Here is a 14,466-nt window from a genome sequence, read left to right as displayed (position 1 = left end):
CCCTCCCCAGTGCAGCCCTTGGAGCCTCGGAGCTGCAGCAACCCCCAAGGGCCGGTAGGGTGAGAGAGAGAGCCATGGGGGGAAGGCTGGGACTGGGCTGGGACTGTCTGGGGCTTGGGCTCCCAGGGCCTGGGGGAGGGGGCATTTGGGGGGCTGGAAACACCTTAACCCCACAGAGGAAAAACAGGCCAGGCAAGTGGGAATGGATGAAGAGCCTAAAGCCAGAGAGTGTGTGTGTGTGTGTGTGTGTGTGTGCGCGCCTGTGCTCTGATGTTGTGTGCATCCCCCAGGAGGCCCCCCAACGCCTGGGCCCTCTTCATTCCTTCATACCCCCAACCTCCATTTCTGTTGTCTGTGTCCAGAGCTCTGTTCCAAGCGCCTGCTGCCCTCATTTGCTCTTGTCCCTTCCCCTCCTCCCCCCACCTCCGCCTCTGGGCCTGGCTCACCCTGGCCCTGAGTCTCCAGCCCTTTCCATCTGTCTGGCCTGAGACTTCACATGGTGGAGCCTTTCTGCCTTGTCCCCTGCCCCAGCCTTTGCTCCTCTCCTGTGCTCTTTCCCCCCTCCCCAACCTTTCCCTCCCTGCTGGCTGGCTGGCTCTTGATGCTGTCTCTCTCCTCCTCCCACGCATTCTCCTTCTCCCTCTCCCTGATCCCCAGCTCAGGCCTCTGCGGCCTGATCAGTCCTCTCCCTGTGTCAGCCAGCTCCCCTTCCCCAGTTTCCCCCTTCCCTATTCATCATCTTCCCTCCTCCCCTCCTCCCCTCACTCATCCTCTTGGGCTCTCATCCCCACCCATATCTTCTTTCAGTCCCCCTCTGTCCCCTCCTTATTATTCACCTCCACCTGTCTCCCCTTCTCTGCCTTTTCTGTACTCACAGTGTTCTCCCCTCTCCAGCCCTGAGGAGGCCTTGTTTCTGAGACCTTCCATTCTCCAGTCCACTTTCCATCTCCTTACCCCTCACTCTCCTCTTCTGGGGACACAGGATGGGGAGGAATGGAGAGCACCAGGCAAGCTGTGAGATTGAGGCGGGGGACACTGTGGGGTCAGGGGTGGGGATTCTAGGATGCTATGGGATGCCCTGGGAGGGGGAGGCTGCTAACATTTTTCCAAGAAGTTGCAAAGGAGTTTCTGAGCTTAGGCATGGCAGCAGGGACAGCAGCAGGTTTTGGGGTGAGAAGTGGCAGGAGAGGGGCCAGGAAGGGTAAAAGGTCCTGGGGCAGGGGCCAGACGGGGAAGAGCCTAAGAGAGCAGAGAGTGGATGGAGCTGATTAGGAGGAAGGAAAGTAAGGCTCTGGAGATGCGGAAGGTGCAGAGTATCTGTGTGAAACTCTGGCTGCTAGCGATGAAGGAAGAGGCCATTACTAAGTCCCTGGGGAGGGGGAAGATGAGAGAAGGGAGGCTTGAGGGGTGGTAGTTAGTACAGTGCATGGGAGTGCTGGGGTCAGCTCAGGAAGCAGAGGGAAGTGGAGGGAGATGGTGCTGGCAGCCATAGGCATGGGAGGGAGGTCTTAGGACAAGGCTTCAGCTGGGGGACAGGAGAAGCAGCCCCAATTTTCAGAGGAGATAGGGACGTGGGTTGGGAAATGAAGGATTGTACTTGAGGGCAATCTTGAGGGTTTGAAGATTGGGTAGGGGAGAATGGTGATGCTCTTTCTGGGGAATCAGAAATTGAGATGGAGGAGGAGGATGGGAGATTGATAAGGAATGGGGCTGGAGGGTGGGATAGGGACAGGGAAGCAGCCGGAGAACTGAGGTTGGGGTTGGAAGATGGACATTAATGGGTGGGGACAGGGACATAGATGGAGGGCGGGGACAGGGATATAGATGGAGGGCGGGGGATGGGGGTAGAGACAGGAATGGGAAGCAGATGAATGTAGTCCTGGTTGAAAGATGGGTCTCAGGGAAGGAGGCTCTAGGTTGAGAATGGGGATGAGGATTGAGGATGGAGCATGGGATGGAGGATGAACATGTGCACGGGGTTTTGACAGTCAGTGGCTATTGGTTGGACAACAGCGTTTGCTGAGATTTGAAGGACTGGAGGATGGTATGGGTATGAAATCTATTACAGAGCTTGAAAATGGTCAGTAGTTTGTAGGATTGAGAAATAGCAGTAAGAGAGAGGAGGGACCCCTTTGGAGGGGGAGAGCAGGAAGGAGACTAGGGAATCCTTGCACTTGGACAGCTCCAAATAAATATTTGTTTAAGGAGGAAATAGGTTGGGGACCCCCGGAAGGAGGCTCTTTGCGGCCTCCTTCCATTGCCATAGAGACATGGCTACGGTTGCCGTGGCAATTGGGGAAGCCCCTAGGACCGGCCTAAAGCTGGCCCCGCCCGGGAGTCTAAAGACCAGGCGACTGACGTCAGGGACCTGGGCACGCCCCACTTTAACCCTTTCCCGAAAGAAGTGGGGGTAGGGAGTAGATGAGCGGGATAGGACCCGGATGTCTTTCACCACTCCCCCTTCCTGACGTCCTTTGCACTGCGTGGGGTGAGGGGCGTAGGGGAGAGAGGAAGGCCCGTTATTCATGATGTGCTGCGCCCACAAACCTCTCAGCCTGGCCTTCTCTCGGCCGGGCTATCGCAGGGCGGAGCCCAGGGCAGGAGAGGCAGGGCTCGCGGATCCCTTCTGCGTTTGTTCGGGAATCTTGTCGACCCTAGGCCACGCCCCATCCCCCTGTCTGTTGTCCTGACGACAGGGCCTCCCGGAGGTGGGTCTCCCCAGGTCTTGGCTGGTCCTAGATACCGTTGCTAGGCAACATGGTCCTAGAGGAAGGGGTGGATTGGATGGCGGGTGGGTGAGACTGAGGGAGGGGCCTGCGGCTGGGGGAACCCCGAATTCCCTCAGCGGAGGGTTTAGGGCAAAAGTGTGTGAAGGTGAGGGACGAACCTGGGGGAGGGTTATGAAGATATCTGGGCATATGTGGGGTGATAGGGACAAGGATGGGGGCAGGAAGCGGGGAGCAGGACCGGGTGGACATGAGCCCTGGGGTGTACGTGTGTAGCACATAAGGCATGTAACACCCTGTGGTGTTACATCCGGTGAGAAGCTCCCCCCACCAACCCCCCCTCTCCCCACTCTTTACCATCTGCTGCTCCCCTCTCCGTCTGGCTGTCTCCCTTCCCGCTTCTCATACACCTCCTTCCACACGCAGGGTGCCTGCACTGGGCAGAGTTAGATCCATGTGCGTGTGCATCTGTGCGCGCGTGTGTGTGTGTGTGTGTGTGTGTGTAATGTGGATTGAGGCTGGGTCCTTGAGGAGCTCCAAGGGAGGCGGAGTGGGCTTGGCTAAGAGGCTGAAAGGGTAGCCAGGCTGGTGGGACCCTTGGTTATGGGCTCCCTCTTGAGTCAAGGCTGAGACAGCATTGTGTCTCCTGTTTCCCCTACAGGCCAATTCTCCCCCCGTGATTGTCAACACAGACACCCTAGAAGCCCCAGGATATGTGAGTAGTTTAGATTTTGGGGCTGGGGCCGCTGTAAAAGGAAAGAGGAGGAGAAGGAGAGGGCTGGGTTCCCAGCAGCAGATGGGGGCAGGTTCTCAGGCAGGAATGTCTGTCTCACTGTTGTTGTGTTTCTATCCCGTGTTGGAGTTGCAGGTGAATGGGACCGAGGGGGAGATGGAATACGAGGAGATCACATTGGAAAGGGTAAGCAGCCTCCTCCATCTGAGGTCCCCTTGGCTCCCTGTCTGTGCTTCTCCCTGTGCCCATGTTGTCTAGATGACTAGCCCCTTCACCCTGTTCCTTCCTGCTCTGGCAGCAGCTCGCCAACCCATTCCCCTCCTCACCCACCTTGCCTGAATTGGACAGTGAGGGGAGCTGACCCTCTTCCCCTCCTTCTGCCCAGGGTAACTCAGGTCTGGGCTTCAGCATCGCAGGTGGCACTGATAACCCACACATCGGTGACGACCCATCCATTTTCATCACCAAGATCATTCCTGGCGGGGCTGCAGCCCAGGATGGCCGCCTCAGGTGGGGAGAGGAGACAGGGATTAGGATGCTGGGTCCCTGGAAAGGGAGGGCCAGGGCAGCAGGAAGCTCTTGGCTCAGGCCCACCTTGCTGCTCCCAGGGTCAACGACAGCATCCTGTTTGTAAATGAAGTGGACGTGCGGGAGGTTACCCACTCAGCGGCGGTGGAGGCCCTCAAAGAGGCAGGCTCCATCGTCCGCCTCTATGTCATGCGCCGGAAGCCCCCAGCTGAGAAGATCATGGAGATCAAGCTCATCAAGGGGCCTAAAGGTAGTGACTCATTTTGCCCCTACCCCCATCCTTACGATCCATGCCCCAAGGCCTGCTTCCTAGGCACCTGGGCACCCACCTCTGCCCTCCCCCCATCCAGGTCTTGGCTTCAGCATCGCAGGGGGCGTAGGGAACCAGCACATCCCGGGAGATAATAGCATCTATGTAACAAAGATCATCGAAGGGGGTGCTGCCCACAAGGATGGGAGGTTGCAGATTGGAGACAAGATCCTGGCGGTGAGGACCCCATCACTTTTCTGGTCCAGACACCTGCTGGCCCTAGACAGGCCCAGGTTCCTTATTACCTCACCTTAGCACATCTGCTTTGGGGCCATTTCTGGCTCTGTCTAAACTTTGCTTCCCTTGACCCCAGGTCAACAGTGTGGGCCTAGAGGACGTCATGCATGAGGATGCTGTGGCAGCCCTGAAGAACACGTATGATGTTGTCTACCTAAAGGTGGCCAAGCCCAGCAATGCCTACCTGAGTGACAGCTATGCTCCCCCAGACATCACAACCTGTGAGAGCCCTTCAAATCCCAAAGCTCCCCATGACATGCAATCCCATGACATCCCTGTGGCCGTTTCTTTTCAGATGTTCCCCGTGAAACAGCCACAACCTCTGATACTTGCTGTGGTTGGAGAAGAGATGGAAAATCAGTCACCATAAAAGAACTAGAAAAGATTGTCAACACTGTCTCCCCCAGAAGGCATAAAGCCCAATTGGTTTTATGGCTAATATTATCAAATTCTCAAGGAATAGATAATTCTTATGCTCTTTCAGGGCATAGGAAAAGATAAAAGGTTTCACGTTTCATTTTATGAGGCCAGTTCAAATGGTCACAAAGACAATGTAAAAGAAGGAACGTATAGACCTATTTTCCTTCTGAATAGAGATGTAAAAGTTTATAATAATATAGTAGCAAACCAAACACAGCAGCGTATTAGGAGAATAAGATTGCCATGAAGTAGGGTTTGTTTCAGAAAACTAAAGGTGGTCCAATAGTAGGAAATGTCTTAATATGATTCATTACATTAAAAAATTAAGGGAGGAAAACTATAAGATCATTTCAGATAGATGTGGGAAAGGCATTTGATGAAATTCAGTGTTTCCTTTTGGATGAAAACCTTTAGTAAACTAGGAACAGAGGAATTTTTCTTAACATGGTGAAGAATAGTTACCAGAAACCAACAAAGAATATCACATGATGATAAAATCCTATCAGTATGTTCATTAATTTAGGAAATAGGCAAGGAAGCCTCTTATCACTGCTGTTATTATTCTTTATTGATTTAGAGCAAGGTTTCTCAGTGTTGGTACTCTTGACATTTTTGGACCCTATAACTTTTTTGTTGTGGGGGGTTGTCCTATGCATTGTAGGATATTTAACAGTATCCCTGGTCTCTGTCAGATGACAGTGGTACTCCTTCCCTACCCCAGTCATAACAACAAAAAATGTAATTCTCTCAGCAAAATTACACTGGTTGAGAGTCACTGCTGTAGAGATTTTAGACAGGTTTAGCAAGACAAGAAGAATAAATAGATATTACATTTGAAAAGGGAGAAACAAAGTTATCTTTAGTTGTAAATTTTACTATTATCCATCTATATCAAAACCTAAGTGAACTAACTGAAAATTTAGAAATAATATGGGAAGTTAAGAATGTGGCCATATAGCTGGGCACAGTGTCTCTCACCGATAATCCCAGTACTCTGGGAGGCTGAGGTGGGAGGATTGCTTGAGGCCAGGAGTTTGAGACCAGCCTGGGCAACACAGCAAGACTTTATCTCTAGAAAAAATAGAAAAATTAGCTGGGCATGATGGTGCATGCCTGTAGTCCCAGCTACTTGGGAGGCTGAGGCAGGTGGATCGCTTGAGCCCAGGATTTCGAGGCTGCAGTGATCTGTGATCACCCGCTGCACACCAGCCTGGGTGACAAAGTGAGACCCTATCTCTTAAAAAAAAAAAGTGGCCATGTGTAAGATAAATGCCAAGAATTAGTAACTTCCCAGCAATAAGAAGATGTAATAGGTAAAATGATCCCTTTCACTATAGAAAAAAACTCTATAAAATTCTTAGAAACACAAATTTGACAAGAAATGTAAGATTTGTGTGATGAAAATGATGAAACTTTACTGAAGGACATAAAACAGGGCTGGAAGGAGTGGGGAGTCACACTGTGTTTCTGGATGGGAAGACAATGTGCTAAGGATCTCAACTCTCTTCACATTAATCTATACATTTTATGCAATCCTAATCAGAATTTTAATGTTGTTTTTTCCCCTGGGAACTTACAAGGTTGATTCTAAAGTTCGACTGGAAGAATATGCGTGGGAGAATAGCTAAGACATTTTTGGAAAAGAATAATGAGATGTGACTGCCCCTACTAAATATGAAGTCATACTGGAAAACCATATGAAAATCACATGGTACTATTCCTAAATACCATCACCTACCGAAAGGAACCTGGGCTCCTTGGAAAAAGGGCCATTTCCAGATCTTGGGCAAGAAATGCATGTGATTAGCTTATAACATCTTTCATACTGGAAAGCAAGAAAGAGTCTAAGACTACTAGGGTCATGTCAAAGACGCAGGAGCCGAATTGAAGGGGCTCCTACTGGCCATTTCATACAAACTCATTAAATATGTTATAATCCATGAGGTCATAATAAAACTTAAAAATAATTTGGAGGATGCGAGGGAACCCATTCTGAAACTGGTAAATAAAGGGAGAGTGCTAAGCATTTTTCCTCCCTTTCCTGTGCAAACTGCACCTCTGAGTAACTAAAAGGTTGACATTGGACAGTTCTTCACAGAAGAATTTCCACTAAGAAATGCTCCCCCTTCCAAAAAAAAAAAAGAAAAATTATCGTCATTTTGCAGTCGCTGATGAGTATCAGAATCAATCAGAATCAGGCAGTCATCATTAGTGGCTGCTAAACTTAGATGAGAGGCCCACGGGGCACTTTATAAAGGATGGACAGGGCTGACAGCCTGATAATTGATCTTACCTAACAGCCAACCAAGCACTCCTGCATCCTGGGGTCATGCAGTGGGAAGTACACAGCGCCACCTATGAAGTGTACAGTACTTACTCCAAAAAATTGAACTTCAATCTTATTGAACCTCTAGAAAGGACTACTAGTTTGCAGGAGATACCAGGGTCAGAGGCATAGGTTCAACACCACCACAGGGAATTAGGCAGTGATTTCCCTGTTAAATTTCCCTCACAGAATGTGGGAAATTCTTTTAGACAAATGACCCAGTTTTTTCAACAAATGAATGGCCAAGACGGGGGGCGGGGGGGCGGGGGCGGGAAGGAGAAGAATTTTATGGATTAAGAGATTTGAGAGATACAGTAAGCAAAAGCAAGCTTTGTGGTGTTAACATTCCCCTTTGACTTCTCCATCCCTGGCATACCAAGAACATATGACCTTTAAATCCTTTATCCCCTAGGAGAACCAGCCTTTGATGTCACCTATAAATTCCTGACCCCCAACGCAGCTGTAGTCTGATGTCCCCTTTACCACCCCACCCTAGTAATCTCTGGCAGAATAACTTCCCTTCCACCTGAGTTTGGCTGTCTTCATTCCCTAGGGAGAAGGTAGGCTGGGGCTGCTGTTGCTCCATGCATTTCCATCTCATCCTTCCTTCTGTCTTCCCTCAGCTTATTCCCAGCACCTGGACAACGAGATTAGTCACAGCAGCTACCTGGGCACCGACTACCCCACAGCCATGACCCCCACTTCCCCTCGGCGCTACTCCCCAGTGGCCAAGGATCTGCTGGGGGAGGAAGACATTCCCCGAGAACCCAGGCGAATTGTGATCCACCGGGGATCCACGGGCCTGGGCTTCAACATTGTGGGTGGCGAGGACGGTGAAGGCATCTTCATCTCCTTCATCCTGGCCGGGGGCCCTGCAGACCTCAGTGGGGAGCTGCGGAAGGGGGACCAGATCCTGTCGGTGAGGGAAGGCCTGGCCCTGCCTGCACCGCCCACACCCCCCACCCCGGGCAGAGCCCAGAGCTCTTGGGGACGGGTGTGGGCGGGCTGAAACCTGGTCCTCTTGCTGGACTACTCCCTCTCCACCTGGACCCTAGAAGTGCTGCCTATCTCTCTCCCCTGACTCAGCCTCTCCTCTTCTCTCTAGGTCAATGGTGTTGACCTCCGCAATGCCAGCCATGAGCAAGCAGCCATTGCCCTGAAGAATGCGGGTCAGACGGTCACGATCATCGCTCAGTATAAACCAGAAGGTACCAGGCTGGAAGCTCCCCGTCTTGTGGGCTAAGATCATCCTCAGAACTGTTCCCCCAGCTGATGGCTTCAGTGGGGGTGGAGGGGGCAGTAGGATGGGGGCAGAGCTCAGGAACCTTCTCATCCTTCTTCAGAGTACAGCCGATTCGAGGCCAAGATCCACGACCTTCGGGAGCAGCTCATGAACAGCAGCCTGGGCTCAGGGACTGCCTCCCTGCGGAGCAACCCAAAGAGGGGCTTCTACATCAGGTCCGAGGCCTCCCGGGCTGGGCTCTTCGGGCTGCGCTCCTTGGGCTGCTCCAGGTTCCTCTGTGCCCTGTGCCTGCCCGTTCCTCTTTCCCCAAACCCTGCCGGCCCTAGCTTCCCCACCGAGGCCTGCCGCCCAGCCGGCATTCACGTGCTGGCCTGCACAGGCTAGCATGGGAAATCCTCCATATCGATTGGAAAACAGCCTCTGCCGCAAGTGCCCCAGTTTCCTTCTAGCCCCTGGTCACCCTGGCCCTTCCCCAAGACTGCCAGACTGCCCCCTAATTTGGCACCTGGGAGGTTAATGCCTGGCATAGCAGGGGTTTCTAGGGTATTTTAAATGTGTCCCCAGCCTTCACATCCCTGTGGCAGTCCTGGGGAGATGGACCACAGCTCTCTTCCCCTGGCTTCTGTCCCTCCAGGGGCATTTTGGTCCCTTCTTAGGGGTCCTCTCCCCATTGACTCCTCTTGCCTGCCCTCCCCCAGGGCCCGCACTGTGGCTCAGGCTTCTGCCGGAACCCCCTTCTCTACCTCCCTGATCCTGTCCCCTCGTGCACGGCCTCCTCCGCTGCTCTGCTCTGGAGATGTCTCTCAGAGCTGTCAGCCCTGACCTGACCTCTTCCCGGAGGACCAGACCTGCACTTCTGGCCATCTGCTTTGTGGTCATCTCCTCTGGGATGTCCCACAGGCATCTCACCTCAGCACATCCCACACTGAGCTCATCGTCTTTCTCCTTGTGTTGTTTGGACTTGTGTTCTCTGTCTGGCCAAGTCAGCGTTTCCTCCTTTGCTGGATGGCGGCCCCAACTACCCGAATGCCTGGCTCAGACCCGAGTCCTTGCTCGGCCCTTCCCTGCCTGCTGGGGTCTCTTCCCTTCTCCTGTCCCACAGCTTCTCTGCATCTTTGCAGAGTGTGACCACTCAAAGAGAGAGTGGTCATTCCTTCTTTTGTCCTGACCCCAGGGATTGTGACTTATTGACACCAATAAGGAATTTGATAGTGATAAGTATGACCAAAGTTTGCAAATGAGGGACTTTTTTTTCTTACAAATTTTGGCAGATTCAAGGTTACCCCTGCGGCTTTGTGGTGTGCATGTGTATTGCAAACTGCTTTCTTGAGCAGGCGGAGTTCTGGCTCTCGCTCTGGAAATTGCATTCAGTGTGGACTGAAAGACAGTCAATAGTTGTAGTGATTAAGAGTTATAGCGGAACTTTTGGTCCTCACAGTTTTTGGGTTCCTCAGAGTCCACAGCACCCACGGGAGTGCCATCAGCGGACCTCCAGGCTGGGACTCATGGTGTCTGATGTGTCCTTCCTGGAGTCCTCAGCCAGGCTCTAACCGATGGCTGCTTGCCCTCTAGGGCCCTGTTTGATTACGACAAGACCAAGGACTGCGGCTTCCTGAGCCAGGCCCTGAGCTTCCGCTTTGGGGATGTGCTGCATGTAATTGACGCTAGTGATGAGGAATGGTGGCAGGCGCGGCGGGTCCACTCTGACAGTGAGACCGACGACATTGGCTTCATTCCCAGCAAACGACGGTGAGGCCCCTGGTGTCTGTACCTTCCTGCCATAAGCGCTGAAGTTCCCGAGGTCCTCCAGGGTGGGCAGCCAATAGGGGATGGGTCTGCCCTCTGACCTCTTGGGGGTCCTCTGCTTGCCCTCCTGGGGACCATGGGTCCCACGAGCCTTTGGGGCAGACAACTCCTCATTGAGGAGCATGGGGTCTGGAGCCTGCTGGGAGATGGGGTTGTCAGGTGGTCCGGAGGGTGGGGGCCACAGGGCTTCTCACTGGGCATTTCTCTACCCCCCAATCCCTCCATGTATCCCACAGGGTTGAGCGACGAGAGTGGTCAAGGTTAAAGGCCAAGGTAGGTGGAGGAGGGGTGAGCTTGGGTGGAATAGCAGGGGCTCATGGTGCTGAACTCTTAACCAACTGCCTGACCTGCTTTTTCTTCCTAGGACTGGGGCTCCAGCTCTGGATCACAGGGTAGGTAGGGCCAGTTTGGGAAGACGTGGGGTGAGAGGAGCACTCAGCTGCTCTTGACATCTTCAGGAAGGCGAGACAGGGGCTCCAAGTCCCCTGCCTTGGAGCCCCTCGCAGACACCCTACCTCCCACCAGGTCGAGAAGACTCGGTTCTGAGCTACGAGACAGTGACGCAAATGGAAGGTGAGCCCTGGTCCCTGCCTCAGCCCCAGCCCCTGCTACTCCGCTTTTGTGTGCAGCCTAATCCGGGCTCTCTCCCCAGTGCACTATGCTCGCCCCATCATTATCCTTGGGCCCACCAAGGACCGCGCCAATGATGATCTCCTCTCTGAGTTCCCCGACAAGTTTGGATCCTGTGTTCCCCGTGAGTGCTGGGGCCTTGGATGCGGGTGGGGGTGGGGGTGGGCACAGGCTGAGGAGCCCCACCCGTGGGGGCCATAGGCAGAGCCACCTGTGGGCATTGGCTTGCAGGGGCACACAGGGTTTCTCAGAGAAGGGGTGCTTCTCAGCCACCCTCACGTTCCGCAGTAGCCATTCCCTGGCCCTCTGGGACATGGGAGCCCCGAGGGTACTGGGGGAGGGAGTTCTGTCCCTCCTCAGTGTTGATCTTCCCAGCAGCCCCCTTCCACCGAAGGGCCATCCAGGCTCTTTTGGGCTTGATTGATGTAGGCAGGTTTCAGCCAGAGGGATGGTGGTTAGATCTTTGGGGGGTGGGGTGACTTCCTGGCAGATACCACACGGCCCAAGCGGGAGTATGAGATCGATGGCCGGGATTACCACTTTGTGTCATCCCGGGAGAAAATGGAGAAGGACATTCAGGCGCACAAGTTCATTGAGGCCGGCCAGTACAACAGCCACCTCTATGGGACCAGTGTCCAGTCCGTGCGAGAGGTGGCAGAGCAGGTAGGACCTGGCGGGCACCTGGTCCTCTTCCTCCTCCCCTCTCCCCACCCCATTGCCTCCCTCCAGCTCTCTCTAACTCTCTTTCTCTCTGTCTCTTTCCCTGCTGGGTCTCGGCTCCCGCTCCTCCACCTCCTTCTCCTCTTGGGCAACTCTGTCTGACGCCTGCTCTCTTGTGCCCGGCTCCCTGCACCTCACTTCCTGACCCCAAACTCCCCACCACCATCTGTCCCCTTTCTCTGCTCCCCCCCTTCTCCTTGCCCCATTTCTCCTCTCTTCCTGTGGCTTTGTCTTTGGTGGCCTGGCCTTCCCACACTCGGTCCTTCCCCTTTTCCTGACCCCCCTCTGGCCCTCTCCCGGCTCCTCACCTTTTCTGGGGCCCCACTCCCCTCTCCCACTCCTGCTAACTCCTTTTCCCTGCTGCTCCCCACACTGCCCGCCCTCCCTCCACTGCTCCTTTCTCCATCTGCCTCTCCTCCCTCCCATCTGTCTCTCCTTGTTCCTTCCATCTGTCTGTCCTCTGTCCGTCCTCCCCTCCCTCCTCCCTCTATCCTACTTCCTTTCTCCTTTTCCTTTGCTTTCCTTCCCCACCTGTCCTGTTGCTGCCTTCTGCACCCCACCCCCCTTGCTGCTGCCCCTGTTACCCGTGCTCTGCCACCATCTTTTGGGTCTGCCTGTTTCTCCTCCCTCCATTCTGTCCCATCCCTGCTCTCTTCCCTTGTTCTCCATCTTCCCCTTTCCTTTTTCTCTCTGTCCTTTACTCTGTCTGTTCATACCCCCTTCCTGCCCTGACTCTGTCTGCCCGTGTGTCTTTTGACATCCATGTCCCCTCCCCTTTTGCCAACCTCCCGTTCCCCACCTTTTCATGTCCTGTGTCCCATCCTGGCACCTCTGTCTGTCCTTTCCCACCACCTGCTGGCCCCCCTCCACCCACCCTGCCTGCCCCCAGGGGAAGCACTGCATCCTCGATGTCTCGGCCAATGCCGTGCGGCGGCTGCAGGCGGCCCACCTGCACCCTATCGCCATCTTCATCCGCCCCCGCTCCCTGGAGAATGTGCTGTGAGTATGGTCCTGGGGGTCTCCCCTCCGCTCCCTCACACCTGTGGCCCTAGGCCTCACAAGGCCTCTGCGTTGAACTCTCCCCTCACAACTCTGGACACGGTTCCAGCAGCCCTTGAGGGGGATCTGCACGGAGAGCTGAAACCCAGAGGATGCAGGGAGTCCTGGCCTTTCCCCTCCTCGCCTGCCCTGGGCCAGGCAGGACTACAACTCCCAGCAGCCCCTGGGGCACATGCCCGCTGGGCGAGCCAGGGCCCGGGGACTGTCAGGAATTAGAGTCCAAATCCCTTCTGTGGGGCTGAAGGCTGGAAGGATGAAGCTCGGGAGAGCTCCCTGGAGTAGCCACACCTGTCTGGGGTGGGTTGCGGGTGGGGCTCACCTGTGGCCCCAGAAGATACTGGGAGTTGTATTATTTTGTTGTGTCCTCCAAATAAGAAAATACTGGTTGCAACTTAACATCCGTGGAAGGAGGAGGTGAAAGGCAGGGTGGGGCGCGCACTCAGGTCCGTCTCCCTCCCTTTCACAGAGAGATTAACAAGCGGATCACAGAGGAGCAAGCCCGCAAAGCCTTCGACAGAGCCACCAAGCTGGAGCAGGAGTTCACAGAGTGCTTCTCAGGTGAGGCTGCAGCGAGGCGTTGCCAGCACGCAGAGCACCTCTGCTCGGCTTCACAAAAGCCGCCCCCACCGTGTGGATGGCTTAGAAAGAGGTGCCCCCTATGGGGTGGGTGCAGCCCATGGTTCTTTGGCTTGGAGAATTAGAAAAAGGTGCCCCTTCCTCTGGGCTGGTGCCACCCACCCCCTTGGCCAGGTGTCCTCTGGACCTTGGCCTCACTCCCTGCTCTACCCCACTCCCAGCCATCGTGGAGGGTGACAGCTTTGAGGAGATCTACCACAAGGTGAAGCGTGTCATCGAGGACCTCTCAGGCCCCTACATCTGGGTCCCAGCCCGAGAGAGACTCTGATTCCTGCCCTGGCTTGGCCTGGACTCGCCCTGCCTCCATCACCCGGGCCCTTGGTCTGGACTGAATTGCCCAAGCCCTTTGCACCCCCCTGGCCTCCCTCCCACCCCTTCTTATTTATTTCCTTTCTAACTGGATCCAGCCCATTGGAGGGGGGACACTCCTCTGCATGTATCCCTGCACCCCAGAACTGGGCTCCTGATCCCCAGGAACCTGGGGTCTGGGGGAGAGCTGGGCTCCTGGTTCCGAGCCCTTGCTCCTTAGGACCCCTACCCCCTCCCCGCCCCCAACGCACACACACACCCACCGGGGGCCACCTGCCCTCCCCCATCTTCTCCCACACACATTCCAGAAGTCAGGGCCCCCCTCAAGGAGCACCCGCTGCAGGGATGCAGGGCCTCAGGCTCCGCTCTCTCCTGAGGCAGGGTCTGGGGTCACCCCTGCCCTCATCATAGCTCCCCATGTCCCTTGATTTCTCATTTTTTTTTCCACTTTTTTTCTTCTCAAAGGTGGTTTTTGGGGGGAGAAGTAGGGGACTCCACTGCGGGCCCCCTGCCTTCCACGTGCCCCCCACCTTTTTTCTTTGCCGGTTTGCATGAGTGGAAGGTCTAACTGTGGCTTTTTTTTTTTTCCTGGGATTTTTTTTGGGGGAAAGGGGAGGGATGGGTTTAGGGACTGGGAAATGTGGGAGGGAGGGTGGGGGGCAGGGGTTGGGGGTCGGGTGTCCGGGAGCCAGGGAAGACTGGAAATGCTGCCGCCTTCTGCAATTTATTTATTTATTTTTTCTTTTGAGAGAGTGAAAGGAAGAGACAGATACTTGAAACTCA

The 14,466-nt window shown here is 54.5% G+C and overlaps 1 protein-coding gene across 5 annotated transcripts in view; it reads left to right on the top strand.

The window, feature by feature from the left end:
* Window positions 1-14,466, top strand: part of DLG4 (discs large MAGUK scaffold protein 4) — a 25,797-nt gene extending 11,331 nt beyond the window's left edge. For 2 of the 5 annotated variants that reach the window (XM_069481963.1, XM_069481965.1), the window contains 18 exons: window positions 3,388-3,441; window positions 3,589-3,645; window positions 3,845-3,969; window positions 4,068-4,237; window positions 4,338-4,474; window positions 4,611-4,755; window positions 7,904-8,199; window positions 8,386-8,488; window positions 8,624-8,738; window positions 10,096-10,272; window positions 10,566-10,602; window positions 10,694-10,721; window positions 10,855-10,902; window positions 10,982-11,083; window positions 11,450-11,622; window positions 12,569-12,678; window positions 13,205-13,296; window positions 13,536-14,300. In XM_069481963.1, coding sequence (XP_069338064.1) covers window positions 3,388-3,441; window positions 3,589-3,645; window positions 3,845-3,969; window positions 4,068-4,237; window positions 4,338-4,474; window positions 4,611-4,755; window positions 7,904-8,199; window positions 8,386-8,488; window positions 8,624-8,738; window positions 10,096-10,272; window positions 10,566-10,602; window positions 10,694-10,721; window positions 10,855-10,902; window positions 10,982-11,083; window positions 11,450-11,622; window positions 12,569-12,678; window positions 13,205-13,296; window positions 13,536-13,642 — 2,076 coding nt within the window. In that variant the 3' untranslated portion in view covers window positions 13,643-14,300. Of the gene's footprint in view, window positions 1-983; window positions 1,008-3,387; window positions 3,442-3,588; window positions 3,646-3,844; window positions 3,970-4,067; window positions 4,238-4,337; window positions 4,475-4,610; window positions 4,756-7,903; window positions 8,200-8,385; window positions 8,489-8,623; window positions 8,739-10,095; window positions 10,273-10,565; window positions 10,603-10,693; window positions 10,722-10,854; window positions 10,903-10,981; window positions 11,084-11,449; window positions 11,623-12,568; window positions 12,679-13,204; window positions 13,297-13,535 lie in introns of those variants that run through there. The other 3 variants (XM_069481967.1, XM_069481964.1, XM_069481966.1) reach the window with 3 other exon arrangements.

This window comes from Eulemur rufifrons, chromosome 9 (genome assembly GCF_041146395.1).
Source record: "Eulemur rufifrons isolate Redbay chromosome 9, OSU_ERuf_1, whole genome shotgun sequence".
Classification (NCBI taxonomy): Eukaryota; Metazoa; Chordata; class Mammalia; order Primates; family Lemuridae; genus Eulemur; species Eulemur rufifrons.
Note: the sequence above shows the minus strand (reverse complement) of the source record. Positions and strands in the feature narration are given on the sequence as shown.